We start from the raw sequence: 22133 nt of genomic DNA, 5'->3' as shown, positions 1-22133 counted from the left end.
AAAGCTTCTTAGCTTTACCGTCCAGAACGGGGAGCATTTGTTCGATCTCATTTTTACGAAATACTAAAGTGAGTTTTAGTTTTTTGAAGCTGCATCGTTTTAAAGCTAATGCTACTTCAGATTTGAGTACATTGGTCTGATTCCATCCAGCGACCTCACTATGTCCTTAAGCCACCATCACAATACCGAATTTACGTTTCGTTGTTGAAGTTGCGTAGCTTTTGAAATTTTTTTGTATTGAGTTTTACAGCGCCTTAAAAATAAGCATTTCCGGCGTTTTCACGGCAAAGTAACATTTTCTCTATAATTAATTCGAGAAAAAGATAGTATTCGGAGTAGAATAATGAAAAATAAATTGCTAGCAATTGCTCAACCCTACGTTTCATATAATGCATAGCGGTACATACAACGTCATGACTTCAGTACATACAACGGCATCTCTCTTTTTATTGCGAAACGTGCTTTACTCGTATTGTTGACAGTTACCTTCAAAGATTTATAAAAATATCTGCAGCGGTTTTGAAGAAAATAAATTCAGATTTGTTTATCCAAATTTAAGCAGCCTGTATAATAGGTTTTTTAAGGTCTTTTAGTAATAATTAGTTGTTTTAAAGTATGTCTTTGCACCATAATTATTTAGCAATAAAATGCGCATCTTTGCCTCCATCTCTCTCTATCAACTATAGTTTCTGAGATAGCAATGCTAATGCATCGAATTCGTAACACCCTGTGTAATAATTTTTTTAAACAAAGTCGGAATTAAAAGTTTTTGAAAATGTTTGTTGGTTGTTACGCTTATTTGTAGGTACCACCTTTTTTGTTAAGGTGCGGTAATAGTATATTCAAAAAGTACTTTGCTTAATGCACACTTTACAATTTTTGGTCGGCTGTTGTTGAATTATTATAGGGGTTAAGGCAATGTTCAGTTGGATGATTAAAATAATGTTTCCTACGATCGTGTGGAAAAGTGTACTTTGCCGTACGATTTTTCAAAGCGGAAGTAGCACTTTTCCGCTGTAGTGCGGTAATAGTATATTTATTAGTACAAAAGTAAAGGTTTTTCCGTTCGCGTATAACCAATTCAGGTGTGAGGCAAAGCCGAACACCGGAAGACATGCAAACACGGAAAACCTATTTTTGGACGAATTATGAACGATATTTTTCATTATACTTCTTTAAAACGAGGGAATAAAAACCAGACTTAAGAAAAAAATGTCGACCCGAGTGTATTTATTGTACTCTTGCTATACTGTGGTAATGATTCCATCGTTCATGTTGTTTTGGTGTATTATAATTTGAAAGTAACTAAAAGTATTTTGTAATATATTCTTATATTTGATTTCGGGAGATTTATTACTCTTTTTTAAAATAATTGTTTCAAAACCATAAAATTTTTATCCTGCATTTTAAACAAAAATTACAATTAACAAATTTCTTATTTTCATAGATATAAAGTTGTGTTTTTTGCGACAGTTTGCTACTTTTGTTTGAAATTACACATGGCTACAGCAGAATTCTCATAACATTTTTTTGTTAGGGAAAAATATCACTTTTGAGGTATCTCAGATATAATTTAAACTTTTTGAAGAAGTTAAAACGGATTTTTAAAGACATTTTCTGTAGAATCCAGTGACGTAGTAAATTTCTAGCGTCGTCGGTTTTTGAACTATGGTACAAACATTTGATTTTTTTTTAATGGAAACACTTTATGATTTAAAACCGCGAATATTTTTTGTCACTATTAAAAATTCCATTGTTGAACTGACGCTTTAACGGAATCTAGGAACTGATATGATGTGGTATAGTAAAGTTTTGTTTTTTTTTGGGACGCTATTAATACGTTCCAACTCATAGACTTGAGTACAGATGGAACCAAATATTGCATGGGTTTTGTTCTTTGGTTACCAAGCCTCTATGGCCTGATGAGCCGTAGTACGGCGAAACGCATCAGAGGATTGGGATTAATAAACAAAAATAAAATCTTACCATTTTTGGTACGTTGTGAGTTAGGCGTAGGACTGTCAAACGCAGATTTTTATACAGATATTTTTTATTTATAAAATAATCACCTTTTAAAAATCGCAGAAGCAAGTGTTTGTTTTGCAAGCTTAGAAATTGGTTTCAAATACATACTAAAATTATATATTTTTTTGTTCCAGATATTGTCCCGGTGGTGAGAAGCAAAACTAGTCGTCCAGGTGAAGAGTGGAATTCCTATTTTTTTATTAATAAATTGAAGATGGAGGCGGGGGTTGTGGGTAGTTTTATTTGCTTTATTGTTCTGCCATATGCAGCATTGAGCAATTACCGAGAACATATATTTTAGTTCCACATTAATGAAAACGTATTACTACTGTTACGTAATTTATTGATTCGACATCTTCACAATATTTGGCTCAAGAATTTTCATTTAATGTCTGAATAAATGGCGAAGTATTAGGAAAAGTGTCATTCTTTTTAATGTCAATCTACGCATGGCGAACTGAGTAACTGTGCAGAAGTTGACATTGGGAGTGAACATAGACCAGCAATCAGCCATTTATATCTATCAAACGTACGATTTACTTTTCAACTGATTGACATTCTGCAGCAAAATCATTCGAGGAATAAATACGATTGCCACCTTTTTTATAAAAGAAAATCGTCTCTTGGAAAATAGGAGAGCAAAAACACAGTAAACGAAAATTTGTCGAGAGGTTAATAGGTACTTAGGTGATTTTTTCAATCGCTTTTTTATGCAAGATAATTAAAAACACACAAAACATTTATAAATCCAAATTAAAACTTTATTAAAGAACGTACTCTAAAACTTAACTAATTGCATATTATGTCAACATTTACAATAGTATTTTGTATTAAATTTTGCTGGTTCATTAAGTTGAAAATCTTTCCCATAAGCATTGCTACAAGGAACTGATATCACTATCTGAACTATTTGTTTCAAAGTTAGATCTTCCACATTTTTGACAAAGTGCACCACTTGTCTGCGGCAGAAATATCATCGTTTATGAAAGACGCATATGCCTTTTTCGAGCAGACAAAATTGTTCAAGCTCTCCACCTGGTTTTCATTAAACTATCCATCAATTGGAAAATAATACACATTCCTTGTTGTAGCGTGCTGTTGAATCCAAAGGTGACAGAACCAGTTTGTTGTTACACCTAATAACCTAATATACAATGTTACTTAGAAGTTTCAAATAATGAATGTCCAATAGTATTTTTTTTAAACTTGCCAGGATGAATGGGTTTTCTCGGACAAGTTAATTAACCCAAATGATCCCAAAACTATGTTTTTTAAAAAAACCTTTTTTTTCTTCAGAGGCAGATTATTTAGGGCGTGTCTAGAATATCATTCTTATAAAGGGTGTTTCAAAAACATTTGCTTATTTTATGCAATAAAAAAAATACTAAAAATTGTTTTTCTAAATAAATTTATTACCAAAGGAAAGCCTCAATATTAAATTTTTATTTATGGAAAAGAGTATTGGATAAATGAGCACCGTTCATGTTTTCACACTCTCGTAATCTCGAACCGAAGTTTTCGATCACTCTCTGAAGCATTGCACGAGGAACAGCGTTAATTTCATCTGGTATTTTTTGCTTCAATTCTCTCAAATCCTGTGGCGGTTGGGTGTATACCTTACACTTGAGGTGTCCCCATAAAAAGAAATCTGCTGGTGTCAAATCGGGACTTCTTGGTGGCCAGTTAATGTCTCCTCTGCGACTGATGATCCTCCCTGGGAATAACTGATCAAGAGCATCCAAGGAAGCATTCGTGACATGAGAAGTCGCTCCATCTTGTTGGAAAAACGTGTTTCTATTGTAGCCACCATGGTTCTGAATTGCAGGACTTAAAAAGTCTTAATCATGTGGCAGTAGCGCTCAGATGTAACAGTTTGAGCTTGACCATCCTTAAAAAAATACGGACCAATGATTCCTTGCCTTGACATAGCAGCCCAGACAATAACTTTAGGCGAGTGTAATGGCGTCTCATAAAGATTTTGCGAGTTCTGCTCGGCCCAATATCGGCAGTTCTGTTTGTTAACATGTCCGTTAATGTGAAAATTGGATTCATCAGAAAACCATATGTTGTTGCAACCGTTGAAGTCCTCTCTCATTATTCTACAGAACTCTGATCTATTAGCGGGATCCTGCGGTTTTAATTCTTGTGTGATAACAATCTTGTATGGATGGAAATGCATATCCTAGCGAATAATGCGATGAACAGTCGACTTATGCAAAATTAAAGACGCTGCACCCAATCTTAATGATTGCCGGGGATCCTCGTTAACGAATTGGCGTACACGTTCAATGTTTTCGTTCGATCTCGCTGACCTTGGGCGTCCAAGCGGTTTACTATTCATCGTGTTTCCACTGTTCTCGAACTTTCTTATACAATATTTAATCAAATTTTCACTTGGGACATCTCTCATTCTTGCTATGACAAATGATTCCTGTACAAACGACGCACAAGGGCATAAGAATCGTTGTTTTTATAAAACGCACGAACTCAAAAGCAGCGTTGCGGTCCCGTAAAACGCTCCATTGCAACTAAAACTTAACAATGTTGCCAAACGTTTGCCAACTATCTCCTTTCTCCGAAACATGCGTATTGCGCCATAGGACAGATCCAAAATGAAAATATTTCTGGGACACCCTTTACTTAATTTTTGCTGGACACGAATCACCACCTAACAATAATTTTAATGTTTTTAATGCCCCTGGCTTAATATTTGGTTCATTAAATAGTCAAATTCGTCTATTTACACAATCATGTAATGGAAATGAAGTATACTTATTAAAGTTTCCAATTTGACTAAAGTTAAAAAATTATGAATTAAACAATCTATAAAATAAGATTTCCCTGATCCAGGAGGTCCTAAAATATGTATAGTACAGGGTCCGGCAACCAAACTTGCTGATTTGAAAGGTGAATAATGTTGGGTTGTAATTAGCAACAGAGTAATAACTTTGAACGTTTTATTTAAGATAAAAAATTAAATTAGACAGCCCGAAAAAATTTCGCAACACCAACTTCAAAAACTAACTTGTACCATATTACAAAAAGGTAATTTTACCTTTTTACAAACTAGACATAATTTTTAACTCGTCTTATTTAAGATTAGTTATAACAAATTCTAACACCCTCTCCTAATCTTAAATAAGACTTATTATCTATTACAACACATAAATCTAATCCAACATCGTATTACATTTAAAAATTTGAAATTTCACTTTATCTAAAGGTTTGGTTAAACTATCTGCAAGCTGCTCACTACTCGGACAATAAAACAATTTAACAATACCTTCAGATACCTTCTCATTAATAAAATGATACCGGACATCAATGTGCTTGCTGCGTTTGTTAAACTGTCCATTTTTAATTATAGTAATAGCACTTTGATTATCAACATGTAGATTTATATATATTTACTCCCAAAAGCTCATCTATAACTGATTTTAAAAACAAAGCTTCTTTAATACATTCTGCAGCAGCTATATACTCTGCTTTCAGTACTGGAAAGTGATACTATAGGTTGGCGTTTAGAACACCATGCTACAGGACCACCACAAAATTTTATGATATACCCTGTAGTGCTTTTCCTTGAGTATATATCTCCTGCAAAATCTGAGTCACTATAAGCTAACAAATTTAAATCCTCACTATGACTTGTATATTGAATTCCCAAATTGATGGTTGAAACTAAATAACGCAAAATTCTTTTCATATTTCCTACGTCACGTTCTGAGGGTTTATCTAATTTCCTACTACAATATCCTACCGCATAAGATATGTCTGGCCTAGTTTTGTTTGAAACATATAGTAATGTACCTACTAATTCTCTGTAAGGAAAAACTTTGTTCAAACAAGTATCATCAGTGCTTGGATTATAAATCATAGGAGTACTAACTGGTTTCATGTTTTCCAAACCAAAATCATCCAAGATTTCTGATATGTACTTACTTTGAGAAAGTTTAATAGAATCTTTGCCTTTGCAAATCTCAATACCTAAAAAGGAAGTTGGATTTTTACAGGACACTATCTCAAAAGTTGTTAATTTCTGAATCAAAATATTAATCTGTTCCTCATCATTTAGTAAAATTAGACCATCATCTACGTAAATCGCTAGAAATAAGGTGGAGGATTCATTTTTGAATATACATTGTTCACTTTTAAGATGTATCAAACCAATTGATTTTAAAACAGAAGTAAAATGTTCATTCCACCTCATTGGACTTTGTTTAAGCCCATACAATGCTTTTTTTAACAAACAGATTTTATTTTCACAATTTACTTTCGAATAACCCTCTGGAATTTCCATAAAATTTCATCTTTTAATTCGCTATACAAAAAGGCCGTTTTGACATCGAATTTCCTAATTATTAAACTATTTTTAGCAGCTAAAGCAATCAAAATTCTTAACGGAGCTGTACTTATGACTGGACTAAACGTTTCCGTATAATCTATTCCCTGTTCTTGCTCAAATCCCCTAATTACTAGTCTAGCTTTATATTTATTATTTTCTTTAATTCGAAAAACCCATTACTACTTAAAATCTTCTTACTTTAGCCGCCTCTCTGTCCACATACATCCAAGTTTGATTTTTCTCTAATGACTCCTTCTCTTCATTTATTGCTTCAACCCATTTGTGCTTTTCAACCCCATTTATAGCTTCGCTGTATGACAGCATTACGTACTCATTTAATCGTTGAGGCTTCTTGATGATTCTTCCACTTCTTGTTTGAACATTATTTTCGATTTCTTCTTGGACATCAGAAACTTCTTCATTAGGTACATTTTCATTGCAGATTTCATCCATGACATTTTCAGGTAAATTTACATCTGAAGCAGGTTCCAAATGTTCAATCTCTTCATTTAGGTTATCTTCCAGAAACACGGTTTTTTTAGTTGTGTTAAATTCTGGTCTAACCACTGGTTCTTTAAAGATAACATCTCTGGAAGTTACGATTTTTCTATTTTTATTGTCCCACAGGCGATAACTTCCTAAAGAGTATCCAACAAAAATGTACTCATCACAACGGTAATCAAGCTTCTTCGTTGGTCCCAGTCTTTTCGCATAAGCTATGCATCCAAAGATTTGTAAATTTGTTAAATCAGGTTTTTTTTCCATTCCACATTTCAATAGGAGTTTTATCCATAGTACTTGAAGGACTTCTATTTAACAAATAAGTTGCAGTGTATACAGCTTCACCCCAGAAAGCCTTGTCCAAGTTTGCCTCAAATATAAGAGCTCTAGCCTTTTCCATTATGGTTCGATTTAGCCTCTCAGATCGACCATTTTGCTGAGAGTAGGACACTGTATAGTCTACAACTATACCTCTAGCTTTGCACCAATCCATGAAGTTTCGATTTTTATATTCTCCTCCATTATCGCACCGTATTTTTGATACTTTTAAATTTTGACAAGCTTCCACTTCGTGTATGTAGTTTTTAAGATTTTCAGCTGATTCACTCTTATGTCTCATTAGATAAACTTGAGTGTAATGAGTGAAATCATCCATTATTGTCAAGAAATACCTATTGCCATCCCAGGTTTCTGGTTCAATTGGACCACACACATCACTATGTATCAGTTCTAATGGTCTTGTGGCTCTGGTCCTAGTGCTGTTAAAGGGTTTACGAGTTTGCTTAGACTGTAAGCAAACTACACAATCCTTTATTTTTTGGTCACATTCTACGTATTTAAAATCATGCCCTTCATTGTTCTAAGTATGTTCAGGCCAATTGCGTGTGACAAGTACTACCAAGTAATCTTCATAATACCTCTCATACCTCAAAGCCAACAAAGGTAAAATTAGTTTTATTCAATTGTTTTGTTATTTATGAAGCAAATCATAACTGATTATACATCACTAAAATCAGCATAAAAACGTACTATTTGGTGGGTTAAGAATCCAATATGGCCCCCATAAGAAAAAAGAAAGTTGATGATGGCTGCCAAAAACGTCGGCCGGCAAATATGAATCTATCATCGAATGGCTAGGAAAAGTGGCAATGAAAAGATGCTTTTAGTTTTGGAATATCTCTTCAAATAAGGTTAGAAATAATAAAATTAAAAAATAAAATTTTCAGTTTTTTTAAATATCTTCGGAAGTACTCGAAAAATCAAAATGTTTACTACTGCATTTGGTTGCTTTAAATGACGCAACTTTGCCCCAATTTAAACTTTCTCCCAATGGTGAGGGTCGAATTTGAATTACCTGTATAGCAAACTGGCATTATTTCTTGGTGTATAATCGATGATTAAGATTTTTTTGCAATTGTTAGAAAACACCATGTATGTACTGTTGTCTAAAGACATGTTTTAAAGTAATAGTAATAATGAGGTATAGTCTGATTATTATAACTTTAGTTGCATGTCATAACAGAGGTGATTGTATTGCCAACCAAATTTACACAACATGACAATAACATTGCATAGATATGGAACACCGTTTTCTATGGAACGCCGTTTTACTCTTTAATGAGTCGAAGCGTAAAGTATCGTTCGAATGATCAATAGTTTTAAACCACACTATTTTCTACGTTACATGATTATTTCAATACATAATTTGGCGTTAGATTGCGTGAAAGACATTAAAGAGTACAACGGCTTATGGAAATTTTCTACTAGATGAACCATTCTTTTAAACAATCGTTTTAATCAACCAAGTCCGAAATAACTATTGTAATAATTCTAGTCATTTAAAACATTGCTTTTAAGTTACACACATTACGCCGTTTTACTCTTAAAGTGAATGCAAAATTAAAGTATTGTTCAGACAATAGAAAATTTGGCGATACAATTTAAAACGTTGGTTTGAAAATAAATGCCAATTCCTGCGTTAGTTTAAAAATCATGTACATATTTAATACCACCAAATAAAAACAATGCTTAATTTTAGCGTTTGTTGAATTAAAACGTTACTTTCACTTTCCCCTCAGACAAACGAGTGTAAAAAATCATGGTAATTTAACGATCCTTTAATTATTACGTTACTTTAAATATTTCAACCACAGCTTAAAATGAAAAAATTGTAAAAATTTAGTCAATTTTTGCATTCGATGATTTTAAACATTCGTTTAAAAAATACAAACGATGTTCAAAATAACAATTGCAATAAATCCAGGAATTAAAACGTTGGTTGAATTAATACAATACATTTAACTACGAGTACCACATTTTTACGTTCGTTCGCGCAATCTATTGTAAAAAATACGTGCTGCTGCATGTTGCATGTGGCCGAGTTTGGAAGTAGAAATAGTAGAAAACTACTATATGCGTCTAACGAGAAAGTGAGGTCGTGTTAATAGAGATGTGTCTGGTCTCGATATCGACCGGATGATCGATTGTTTGCATGCGTACAGCCGCACTGAGTGCACTACGCTTGTTTATAGATAGGTATCACAAACGTTTAAAAATCAAGGTATAATTTTTCAAAATGTGCTCGAATACGCTGTTTATTATTATTTTTTGTTGCGCATTTTGATGTAGAATCGGTATATACAAGGGATCAACGTAATAGTAATGATGTCACACTTGATTTTTTCTGGCCCCGTATATTATAAGTCTTTGAATTTCTCGCAAAACATAATTTAGCAACGGTTTTTGAGATATTGATGTTTCAATGTTAATATTTTTTCTATAGCACATTATATACCTATGGAAACCATATTTGTTTTTATAACGTGTAATCGGCTTTAGAAGGAACACAACTATTAACTACATTACAGACAAAAAAACTGAAAATGCCTATTAAGAAGGAAAGAGAAGAAATGCAATAAATAGCAAATTGGAAGTTACTGGATATAACCAACTTCAAGCAGTCAAAATCATAACATAACCATACAAAATCAAAATCACAAAATATGGTTCATCATCTAATGTGTCTACTGATATATTAGTATATATTAGTACAAGTACTTAGCACTTTTAAAGGATTTAGAAGGTATTTATGCAATTATTGTTGTAGGAAAAGGTCGTCCAGCTGTTGTTATTCCTAGAGAACAATTAGCTTTTTTAGTAAATGAAGGTTTTTCTGCATCAAAATATCAAAACTATTATGTTGTTCTAAAACAGTTGTTTACCGTAACTGTTACAAGGAAGGCATAAGGTTTAGAGACAAATATTCAAACTTAAGTGAGGAACAACTCAGGGAAGTTGGCGCGAAACGAAAACGAAGAAGTTAGGTTATTAAGATTTCTTCTTAATTTCTTTATTATTTTTTGGTCTTTCGGGTTGTTCAGTATAGGTATGCCCAAAGGAATTTTAAAATCGTTATTGATAATGATATGTATTTCCAAAACCGCGTGTGCGTTTTAATGACTTTGAAAACGTTTTGATCAGCCGAAACTTTTGTTTTTAAAACACAAAATCACATTGCACAGTTGACGTAAGTTTTCTCTTATTTAAAGAAAAGGACAGACCAACGATTTTGAGAAATCTTAAAAAAAGTATTTCAGGTTACTTGTTTGCGGTGTGTCGTTATAAAATAGTTATTTATGCAACAAGTGCAAAAAGTACATTTTTTTGAACGCAACGTGAAAATTGTTAGACGAGACCAAAGGTCGAGTTTAACAACACGTAAGTGCAAAAAGGGACTTTTTGCATGTATTGCATACAAAATTTTTTATAAAATCGACTTATTTGATGACAAAAGTACATTAGTTGTTAATTTTAAAATATGAAATGTCTGACTTGACAGGAATTTCTCCTACCTGCAGGTACCTATTAGACGTGCAATTTTGTAGTTCAAAAAAGACTTTGTTGCACTAGTACAAAAAAGGAACTTTTTGCACGAAAACTATGCAAAATGAAAAGAAATCCACATAAACTTTTCTTAGGAAAACGTATGGGCTATCACATGTAGCCCATCAGAATGCGTTGAAGTTAGAGTTTTATAGTTATTTAACCAACGAGTGTATTAACGAATGCGATTAATAATCGAAAGGTTTTAACGCGTAAACGATAGTAAACGCGTTAATAATTGAGATTTTTAATCGCTTATTAATATAAGAGTTGGTTACAACAATTTTCCGCCGACTGTAGTATAGGTACCTATAATAAATAGTTTGAAGTAGAAGTCCATTGTCTCGCAGTGGAGGTGTAAGAATACAGGGTGCGGAATAACACACAGTCTTCTCCACTATAAATTTAATAACAAATTTGTTATGTAGCATTTAATAGTTACTAAGTGTAGTTAAGTGTTTTTTCTCCATGATAAGGTAATGAAACTTTTTTATACTTTAATTTTATATTTCAAATTCTTTTTCAACCATTTTACAGTTTAGTTGCCTTCCATTAATGTTAAGTTAACTCTTTGCTACTAATGGGTCTCGCTGTCTATCCCTGTATAGAAAGACAGCGTCTAATGTGTTAAGCAGCTTTTAAGATATGTCCTTCGCCATTGTCCACATTTTTGAGTTCACCTTTGTTAGCGTAAAGCGTAGAGCGTTTTAATTCTTTTAGCTCCTGATGATGGGCATGTCTATGCCCGAAACTAGTCGAGCGCGCCCCCATTAACTGGTGGGTTAATAAATTTATAGTGGAGAAGACTGTGTGTTATTCCGCACCCTGTACCTATAATAAATGTTTGTAATCCTAAAAAGTTATTTAATATTTACCTACTAATTGTCAGTTGTATACACGCCACTGACAATGACAACAAAACATGTATGATAACTGACATTCACAGTTAGCTTTGTCGGAAATGGCGGATGGAGAACTAACCTAACGGTAATTAAAGTACGCCTCTTTCTGTCTGTTTAATACAGTTAAAAAAACATAGAACTTCTACGAGCGTATCATTAAAGAAAATACATTAAAGTAAAACAATTGAAAAATCATGCATTAATGGGACTCATTAATGAACAATTTTGCTTCCGTTATTGTCCATTAAAAAAACTGTTAATATACGGTCAACGGAAAAATAATTAAGTAGGGAGTTAGGTACATAGGTACTACTTGTTAGAATTTTGTTTTATATCGTTCCCTCAATTAAAGTTATAAAATCGTATATTATAACGATATAAATATAAATATAATATAAATTAAATCAGTACTTTTCAAAACATTTGCAATATTCCAGACTGGTTAGAAACCTCGTATAATATCGTAGTGTACGCAGTACGCATTAAAAGAATCGATCATCCGGTCGATATCGGGACCACATAACATCTCTATTAAAGCAACCTCAACTCTTGAACGCCTATCGTACAGATTCCTACTATTTCTACTTCCAAACTCCGCCACATGCAACATGCAGCAGCACGTATTTTTTACAATAGATTGCGCGAACGAACGTAAAAATGTGGTACTCGTAGTTAAATGTATTGTATTAATTCAACCAACGTTTTAATTCCTGGATTTATTGCAATTGTTTATTTTGAACATCGTTTGTATTTTTTAAACGAATGTTTAAAATCATCGAACGCAAAAATTCACTGAATTTTTACAATTGTTTCATTTTAAGCTGTGGTTGAAATATTTAAAGTAACGTAATAATTAAAGGATCGCCAAATTACCATGATTTTTTACACTCGTTTGTCTGAGGGGAAAGTGAAAGTAACGTTTTAATTCAACAAACGCTAAAATTAAGCATTGTTTTTTTGGTGGTATTAAATATGTACATGATTTTTAAACTAACGCAGGAATTGACATTTATTTTCAAACCAACGTTTTAAAATGTATCGCCGAAATTTCTATTGTTTGAACAATACATTATTTATGCGTTACATTAAAGAGCAAAACGGCGTTCCATAGTTTTCCTCTTTAATGAGTTGAAGTGTAAAGTAATGTTTGCATGATCTGAAGTTTAAACCACACTATTGTCTGGTTACTTACATGATTATTTCAGGCAACTACTAAGCAAGGGCCGTTTTGACATACAAAAAATTGCCCTATAAATCAATTTTTTTTTAAGATAATTTTTTTTTAGACCTTTGTTAACTTTTCTACATAATCGCCATTTAATTTCTAGCACCTTGACATACGGACAATAAAAGGTGTCTAAACTAGAGGATTTGCTTAATTAGTATATTAAGTGAGGCGGCCATTTCCGTAACGTTGCGAGTGACAAATTATAAAATTTTCAGTAGGTAAAAAATATATTTTTTAATGAAATAGGTTTAATACGTTTAAAGGTATTATATTGCCACGACTAACGTGACGTGTTGAATTGAATGCAAGTTTACTGCCTGGGATCTCGTTTCAGTGTGAAATAAAACACATAGTTACACATCATTAAATTTTATTAAATAAGTTCCTTAACCTAAACAACTCATAACTTACTAACTAATAAAATAAGCGGTTTACTAATATTATAAAAACGTTACTAACTTCCAATAAAATCATAATTAAATAGGTGTAAGATCAATACACAAAAATAAAGTACAATAGTAATACTTACACTTCTAATGAATAGAATCTTGGAGAGAGGCTTGTCACTTGTAGCGCCATTTTCCGAGTTTCTGCTTGGCAAAGCAGGACTGACTGAAATTATCCCCTCTCTAGGATATAACTTCATGCCAAACACTGGTTCCACCAATGAGAAGCTTCCAGACTTAGTCTCCTTTAGCCGACCACTCGTGACGACCTGTCGATCCTCGCTATTTCGCATATTTTACAACCCAGCATCCGGTTATACTCCGGTGCATAGTTTAGCTATTGCATTTGCATTTTAACCGCATTCCACATTTTTTATTTTTCCGCTCAAGTAGGTAATATGAATTCCACATTTTTTAATGTTTCCGTTCAAGTGTAATAAATTTGATTTATTTCTATCGTGACAATATAATACAGACATAACGTAAAAGATCGATAAACAAAGGCTAGTTAAAAAAGTCTAAAGGCAAAACGCTGTAAGGGTCAGAGTTTTGAACTGCTGTTTCCTATGGTCGAAATTCTTTTCAAGATAAATTTGGACACCCAGGTGATCCGAATTTCTCTTAAAAACTTCTTAGCTTTACCGTCCAGAACGGGGAGCATTTGTTCGATCTCATTTTTTACGAAATACTAAAGTGAGTTTTAGTTTTTTGAAGCTGCATCGTTTTAAAGCTAATGCTACTTCAGATTTGAGTACATTGGTCTGATTCCATCCAGCGACCTCACTATGTCCTTAAGCCACCATCACAATACCGAATTTACGTTTCGTTGTTGAAGTTGCGTAGCTTTTGAAATTTTTTTGTATTGAGTTTTACAGCGCCTTAAAAATAAGCATTTCCGGCGTTTTCACGGCAAAGTAACATTTTCTCTATAATTAATTCGAGAAAAAGATAGTATTCGGAGTAGAATAATGAAAAATAAATTGCTAGCAATTGCTCAACCCTACGTTTCATATAATTGCATAGCGGTACATACAACGTCATGACTTCAGTACATACAACGGCATCTCTCTTTTTATTGCGAAACGTGCTTTACTCGTATTGTTGACAGTTACCTTCAAAGATTTATAAAAATATCTGCAGCGGTTTTGAAGAAAAATAAATTCAGATTTGTTTATCCAAATTTAAGCAGCCTGTATAATAGGTTTTTTAAGGTCTTTTAGTAATAATTAGTTGTTTTAAAGTATGTCTTTGCACCATAATTATTTAGCAATAAAATGCGCATCTTTGCCTCCATCTCTCTATCAACTATAGTTTCTGAGATAGCAATGCTAATGCATCGAATTCGTAACACCCTGTGTAATAATTTTTTTAAACAAAGTCGGAATTAAAAGTTTTTGAAAATGTTTGTTGGTTGTTACGCTTATTTGTAGGTACCACCTTTTTTGTTAAGGTGCGGTAATAGTATATTCAAAAAGTACTTTGCTTAATGCACACTTTACAATTTTTGGTCGGCTGTTGTTGAATTATTATAGGGGTTAAGGCAATGTTCAGTTGGATGATTAAAATAATGTTTCCTACGATCGTGTGGAAAAGTGTACTTTGCCGTACGATTTTTCAAAGCGGAAGTAGCACTTTTCCGCTGTAGTGCGGTAATAGTATATTTTATAGTACAAAAGTAAAGGTTTTTCCGTTCGCGTATAACCAATTCAGGTGTGAGGCAAAGCCGAACACCGGAAGACATGCAAACACGGAAAACCTATTTTTGGACGAATTATGAACGATATTTTTCATTATACTTCTTTAAAAACGAGGGAATAAAAACCAGACTTAAGAAAAAAATGTCGACCCGAGTGTATTTATTGTACTCTTGCTATACTGTGGTAATGATTCCATCGTTCATGTTGTTTTGGTGTATTATAATTTGAAAGTAACTAAAAGTATTTTGTAATATATTCTTATATTTGATTTCGGGAGATTTATTACTCTTTTTTAAAATAATTGTTTCAAAACCATAAAATTTTTATCCTGCATTTTAAACAAAAATTACAATTAACAAATTTCTTATTTTCATAGATATAAAGTTGTGTTTTTTGCGACAGTTTGCTACTTTTGTTTGAAATTACACATGGCTACAGCAGAATTCTCATAACATTTTTTTGTTAGGGAAAAATATCACTTTTGAGGTATCTCAGATATAATTTAAACTTTTTGAAGAAGTTAAAACGGATTTTTAAAGACATTTTCTGTAGAATCCAGTGACGTAGTAAATTTCTAGCGTCGTCGGTTTTTGAACTATGGTACAAACATTTGATTTTTTTTTATGGAAACACTTTATGATTTAAAACCGCGAATATTTTTTGTCACTATTAAAAATTCCATTGTTGAACTGACGCTTTAACGGAATCTAGGAACTGATATGATGTGGTATAGTAAAGTTTTGTTTTTTTTTGGGACGCTATTAATACGTTCCAACTCATAGACTTGAGTACAGATGGAACCAAATATTGCATGGGTTTTGTTCTTTGGTTACCAAGCCTCTATGGCCTGATGAGCCGTAGTACGGCGAAACGCATCAGAGGATTGGGATTAATAAACAAAAATAAAATCTTACCATTTTTATGGTACGTTGTGAGTTAGGCGTAGGACTGTCAAACGCAGATTTTTATACAGATATTTTTTATTTATAAAATAATCACCTTTTAAAAATCGCAGAAGCAAGTGTTTGTTTTTGCAAGCTTAGAAATTGGTTTCAAATACATACTAAAATTAATATATTTTTTTGTTCCAGATATTGTCCCGGTGGTGAGAAGCAAAACTAGTCGTCCAGGTGAAGAGTGGAATTCCTATTTTTTTATTAATAAATTGAAGATGGAGGCGGGGGTTGTGGGTAGTTTTATTTGCTTTATTGTTCTGCCATATGCAGCATTGAGCAATTACCGAGAACATATATTTTAGTTCCACATTAATGAAAACGTATTACTACTGTTACGTAATTTATTGATTCGACATCTTCACAATATTTGGCTCAAGAATTTTCATTTAATGTCTGAATAAATGGCGAAGTATTAGGAAAAGTGTCATTCTTTTTAATGTCAATCTACGCATGGCGAACTGAGTAACTGTGCAGAAGTTGACATTGGGAGTGAACATAGACCAGCAATCAGCCATTTATATCTATCAAACGTACGATTTACTTTTCAACTGATTGACATTCTGCAGCAAAATCATTCGAGGAATAAATACGATTGCCACCTTTTTTATAAAAGAAAATCGTCTCTTGGAAAATAGGAGAGCAAAAACACAGTAAACGAAAATTTGTCGAGAGGTTAATAGGTACTTAGGTGATTTTTTCAATCGCTTTTTTATGCAAGATAATTAAAAACACACAAAACATTTATAAATCCAAATTAAAACTTTATTAAAGAACGTACTCTAAAACTTAACTAATTGCATATTATGTCAACATTTACAATAGTATTTTGTATTAAATTTTGCTGGTTCATTAAGTTGAAAATCTTTCCCATAAGCATTGCTACAAGGAACTGATATCACTATCTGAACTATTTGTTTCAAAGTTAGATCTTCCACATTTTTGACAAAGTGCACCACTTGTCTGCGGCAGAAATATCATCGTTTATGAAAGACGCATATGCCTTTTTCGAGCAGACAAAATTGTTCAAGCTCTCCACCTGGTTTTCATTAAACTATTCCATCAATTGGAAAATAATACACATTCCTTGTTGTAGCGTGCTGTTGAATCCAAAGGTGACAGAACCAGTTTGTTGTTACACCTAATAACCTAATATACAATGTTACTTAGAAGTTTCAAATAATGAATGTCCAATAGTATTCTTTTAAAACTTGCCAGGATGAATGGGTTTTCTCGGACAAGTTAATTAACCCAAATGATCCCAAAACTATGTTTTTTAAAAAAACCTTTTTTTTCTTCAGAGGCAGATTATTTAGGGCGTGTCTAGAATATCATTCTTATAAAGGGTGTTTCAAAAACATTTGCTTATTTTATGCAATAAAAAAAATACTAAAAATTGTTTTTCTAAATAAATTTATTACCAAAGGAAAGCCTCAATATTAAATTTTTATTTATGGAAAAGAGTATTGGATAAATGAGCACCGTTCATGTTTTCACACTCTCGTAATCTCGAACCGAAGTTTTCGATCACTCTCTGAAGCATTGCACGAGGAACAGCGTTAATTTCATCTGGTATTTTTTGCTTCAATTCTCTCAAATCCTGTGGCGGTTGGGTGTATACCTTACACTTGAGGTGTCCCCATAAAAAGAAATCTGCTGGTGTCAAATCGGGACTTCTTGGTGGCCAGTTAATGTCTCCTCTGCGACTGATGATCCTCCCTGGGAATAACTGATCAAGAGCATCCAAGGAAGCATTCGTGACATGAGAAGTCGCTCCATCTTGTTGGAAAAACGTGTTTCTATTGTAGCCACCATGGTTCTGAATTGCAGGACTTAAAAAAGTCTTAATCATGTGGCAGTAGCGCTCAGATGTAACAGTTTGAGCTTGACCATCCTTAAAAAAATACGGACCAATGATTCCTTGCCTTGACATAGCAGCCCAGACAATAACTTTAGGCGAGTGTAATGGCGTCTCATAAAGATTTTGCGGTTCTGCTCGGCCCAATATCGGCAGTTCTGTTTGTTAACATGTCCGTTAATGTGAAAATTGGATTCATCAGAAAACCATATGTTGTTGCAACCGTTGAAGTCCTCTCTCATTATTCTACAGAACTCTGATCGATTAGCGGGATCCTGCGGTTTTAATTCTTGTGTGATAACAATCTTGTATGGATGGAAATGCATATCCTTGCGAATAATGCGATGAACAGTCGACTTATGCAAAATTAAAGACGCTGCACGCAATCTTAATGATTGCCGGGGATCCTCGTTAACGAATTGGCGTACACGTTCAATGTTTTCGTTCGATCTCGCTGACCTTGGGCGTCCAAGCGGTTTACTATCATCGTGTTTCCACTGTTCTCGAACTTTCTTATACAATATTTAATCAAATTTTCACTTGGGACATCTCTCATTCTTGCTATGTTAAAATGATTCCTGTACAAACGACGCACAAGGGCATAAGAATCATTGTTTTTATAAAACGCACGAACACAAAAAGCAGTTGCGGTCCCGTAAAACGCTCCATTGCAACTAAAACTTAACAATGTTGCCAAACGTTTGCCAACTATCTCCTTTCTCCGAAACATGCGTATTGCGCCATAGGACAGATCCAAAAAAAATATTTCTGAACACCCTTTACTTAATTTTTGCTGGACACGAATCACCACCTAACAATAATTTTAATGTTTTTAATGCCCCTGGCTTAATATTTGGTTCATTAAATAGTCAAATTCGTCTATTTACACAATCATGTAATGGAAATGAAGTATACTTATTAAAGTTTCCAATTTGACTAAAGTTAAAAAAATTATGAATTAAACAATCTATAAAATAAGATTTCCCTGATCCAGGAGGTCCTAAAATATGTATAGTACAGGGTCCGGCAACCAAACTTGCTGATTTGAAAGGTGAATAATGTTGGGTTGTAATTAGCAACAGAGTAATAACTTTGAACGTTTTATTTAAGATAAGAAAATTAAATTAGACAGCCCGAAAAAATTTCGCAACACCAACTTCAAAAACTAACTTGTACCATATTACAAAAAGGTAATTTTACCTTTTTACAAACTAGACATAATTTTTAACTCGTCTTATTTAAGATTAGTTATAACAAATTCTAACACCCTCTCCTAATCTTAAATAAGAATACTTATTATCTATTACAACACATAAATCTAATCCAACATCGTATTACATTTAAAAATTTGAAATTTCACTTTATCTAAAGGTTTGGTTAAACTATCTGCAAGCTGCTCACTACTCGGACAATAAAACAATTTAACAATACCTTCAGATACCTTCTCATTAATAAAATGATACCGGACATCAATGTGCTTGCTGCGTTTGTTAAACTGTCCATTTTTAATTATAGTAATAGCACTTTGATTATCAACATGTAGATTTATATTTATATTTACTCCCAAAAGCTCATCTATAACTGATTTTAAAAACAAAGCTTCTTTAATACATTCTGCAGCAGCTATATACTCTGCTTTCAGTACTGGAAAGTGATACTATAGGTTGGCGTTTAGAACACCATGCTACAGGACCACCACAAAATTTTATGATATACCCTGTAGTGCTTTTCCTTGAGTATATATCTCCTGCAAAATCTGAGTCACTATAAGCTAACAAATTTAAATCCTCACTATGACTTGTATATTGAATTCCCAAATTGATGGTTGAAACTAAATAACGCAAAATTCTTTTCATATTTCCTACGTCACGTTCTGAGGGTTTATCTAATTTCCTACTACAATATCCTACCGCATAAGATATGTCTGGCCTAGTTTTGTTTGAAACATATAGTAATGTACCTACTAATTCTCTGTAAGGAAAAACTTTGTTCAAACAAGTATCATCAGTGCTTGGATTATAAATCATAGGAGTACTAACTGGTTTCATGTTTTCCAAACCAAAATCATCCAAGATTTCTGATATGTACTTACTTTGAGAAAGTTTAATAGAATCTTTGCCTTTGCAAATCTCAATACCTAAAAAGGAAGTTGGATTTTTACAGGACACTATCTCAAAATTAGTTGTTAATTTCTGAATCAAAATATTAATCTGTTCCTCATCATTTAGTAAAATTAGACCATCATCTACGTAAATCGCTAGAAATAAGGTGGAGGATTCATTTTTGAATATACATTGTTCACTTTTAAGATGTATCAAACCAATTGATTTTAAAACAGAAGTAAAATGTTCATTCCACCTCATTGGACTTTGTTTAAGCCCATACAATGCTTTTTTTAACAAACAGATTTTATTTTCACAATTTACTTTCGAATAACCCTCTGGAATTTCCATAAAAATTTCATCTTTTAATTCGCTATACAAAAAGGCCGTTTTGACATCGAATTTCCTAATTATTAAACTATTTTTAGCAGCTAAAGCAATCAAAATTCTTAACGGAGCTGTACTTATGACTGGACTAAACGTTTCCGTATAATCTATTCCCTGTTCTTGCTCAAATCCCCTAATTACTAGTCTAGCTTTATATTTATTATTTTCTTTAATTCGAAAAACCCATTTACTACTTAAAATCTTCTTACTTTTAGCCGCCTCTCTGTCCACATACATCCAAGTTTGATTTTTCTCTAATGACTCCTTCTCTTCATTTATTGCTTCAACCCATTTGTGCTTTTCAACCCCATTTATAGCTTCGCTGTATGACAGCATTACGTACTCATTTAATCGTTGAGGCTTCTTGATGATTCTTCCACTTCTTGTTTGAACATTATTTTCGATTTCTTCTTGGACATCAGAAACTTCTTCATTAGGTACATTTTCATTGCAGATTTCATCCATGACATTTTCAGGTAAATTTACATCTGAAGCAGGTTCCAAATGTTCAATCTCTTCATTTAGGTTATCTTCCAGAAACACGGTTTTTTTAGTTGTGTTAAATTCTGGTCTAACCACTGGTTCTTTAAAGATAACATCTCTGGAAGTTACGATTTTTCTATTTTTATTGTCCCACAGGCGATAACTTCCTAAAGAGTATCCAACAAAAATGTACTCATCACAACGGTAATCAAGCTTCTTCGTTGGTCCCAGTCTTTTCGCATAAGCTATGCATCCAAAGATTTGTAAATTTGTTAAATCAGGTTTTTTTCCATTCCACATTTCAATAGGAGTTTTATCCATAGTACTTGAAGGACTTCTATTTAACAAATAAGTTGCAGTGTATACAGCTTCACCCCAGAAAGCCTTGTCCAAGTTTGCCTCAAATATAAGAGCTCTAGCCTTTTCCATTATGGTTCGATTTAGCCTCTCAGATCGACCATTTTGCTGAGGAGAGTAGGACACTGTATAGTCTACAACTATACCTCTAGCTTTGCACCAATCCATGAAGTTTCGATTTTTATATTCTCCTCCATTATCGCACCGTATTTTTGATACTTTTAAATTTTGACAAGCTTCCACTTCGTGTATGTAGTTTTTAAGATTTTCAGCTGATTCACTCTTATGTCTCATTAGATAAACTTGAGTGTAATGAGTGAAATCATCCATTATTGTCAAGAAATACCTATTGCCATCCCAGGTTTCTGGTTCAATTGGACCACACACATCACTATGTATCAGTTCTAATGGTCTTGTGGCTCTGGTCCTAGTGCTGTTAAAGGGTTTACGAGTTTGCTTAGACTGTAAGCAAACTACACAATCCTTTATTTTTTGGTCACATTCTACAGTATTTAAAATCATGCCCTTTGAAAAATCTTGTAGTTTTTTCATACTGCTAGCACTAAGATGGCCTAATTTTTTATGCCACAAAACATTTTGATCCCTTCTTTCTGTTATTAAACATTTTTCTTCAGTTGACAACTTAATACAATAAAGTCCACTATTGTCCTTTTGACCTTGCAACACTGGTAGTTTATTTTTAGAAACGACCACTTTGTTTCTTGTAAATATTACCTCACCACCATTTTCAGTAATTTTATTGACCGATAATAAGTTTTTGCTTAACTCCGGAACATACAGCACATTTTCAAGAACACATTGATCTGTTTCAATGAATCCTTTACCCTCTGAAGTTATAGATGAATTCTTCTTGGCTACTAAAACATCTGAACAATCTGCTTGTAATGAAGTGAACAGATTTTTATTGCTTGTCATATGCGATGAAGCTCCAGAGTCAATGAAGAAA

The 22133-nt window shown here is 33.1% G+C and overlaps 1 protein-coding gene and 2 long non-coding RNA genes across 3 annotated transcripts; 2 read left to right on the top strand and 1 right to left on the bottom strand.

Moving 5' to 3' along the window:
- Positions 1 to 3467: 3467 nt before the first annotated feature.
- LOC145740005 (uncharacterized) lies at positions 3468 to 7526 on the bottom strand. Its single transcript, XM_081995324.1, has 3 exons — positions 7169 to 7526; positions 6569 to 7086; positions 3468 to 3839 (listed from the first exon to the last, which is right to left on the bottom strand). The coding sequence occupies exons 1-3, from the start codon at positions 7524 to 7526 to the stop codon at positions 3468 to 3470; spliced, it is 1248 nt and encodes a 415-aa protein (XP_081851450.1).
- Positions 7527 to 10948: 3422 nt separating this feature from the next.
- LOC145740012 (uncharacterized) lies at positions 10949 to 11557 on the top strand. Its single transcript, XR_014181325.1, has 2 exons — positions 10949 to 11229; positions 11291 to 11557. It is a non-coding gene; the product is annotated as an uncharacterized LOC145740012 (long non-coding RNA).
- A 1427-nt stretch (positions 11558 to 12984) lies between these two features.
- On the top strand, positions 12985 to 18306 carry LOC145740016 (uncharacterized). Its single transcript, XR_014181328.1, has 3 exons — positions 12985 to 13097; positions 16118 to 18049; positions 18090 to 18306. It is a non-coding gene; the product is annotated as an uncharacterized LOC145740016 (long non-coding RNA).
- Positions 18307 to 22133: the final 3827 nt, after the last annotated feature.

Source organism: Ips typographus, unplaced genomic scaffold (assembly GCF_016097725.1).
Source record: "Ips typographus isolate SLU unplaced genomic scaffold, UJ_Ityp_2.0 IpsContig94, whole genome shotgun sequence".
Classification (NCBI taxonomy): Eukaryota; Metazoa; Arthropoda; class Insecta; order Coleoptera; family Curculionidae; genus Ips; species Ips typographus.
The sequence above is the reverse complement of the archived record's forward strand: the minus strand, read 5'-3'. Positions and strand labels throughout refer to the sequence as shown.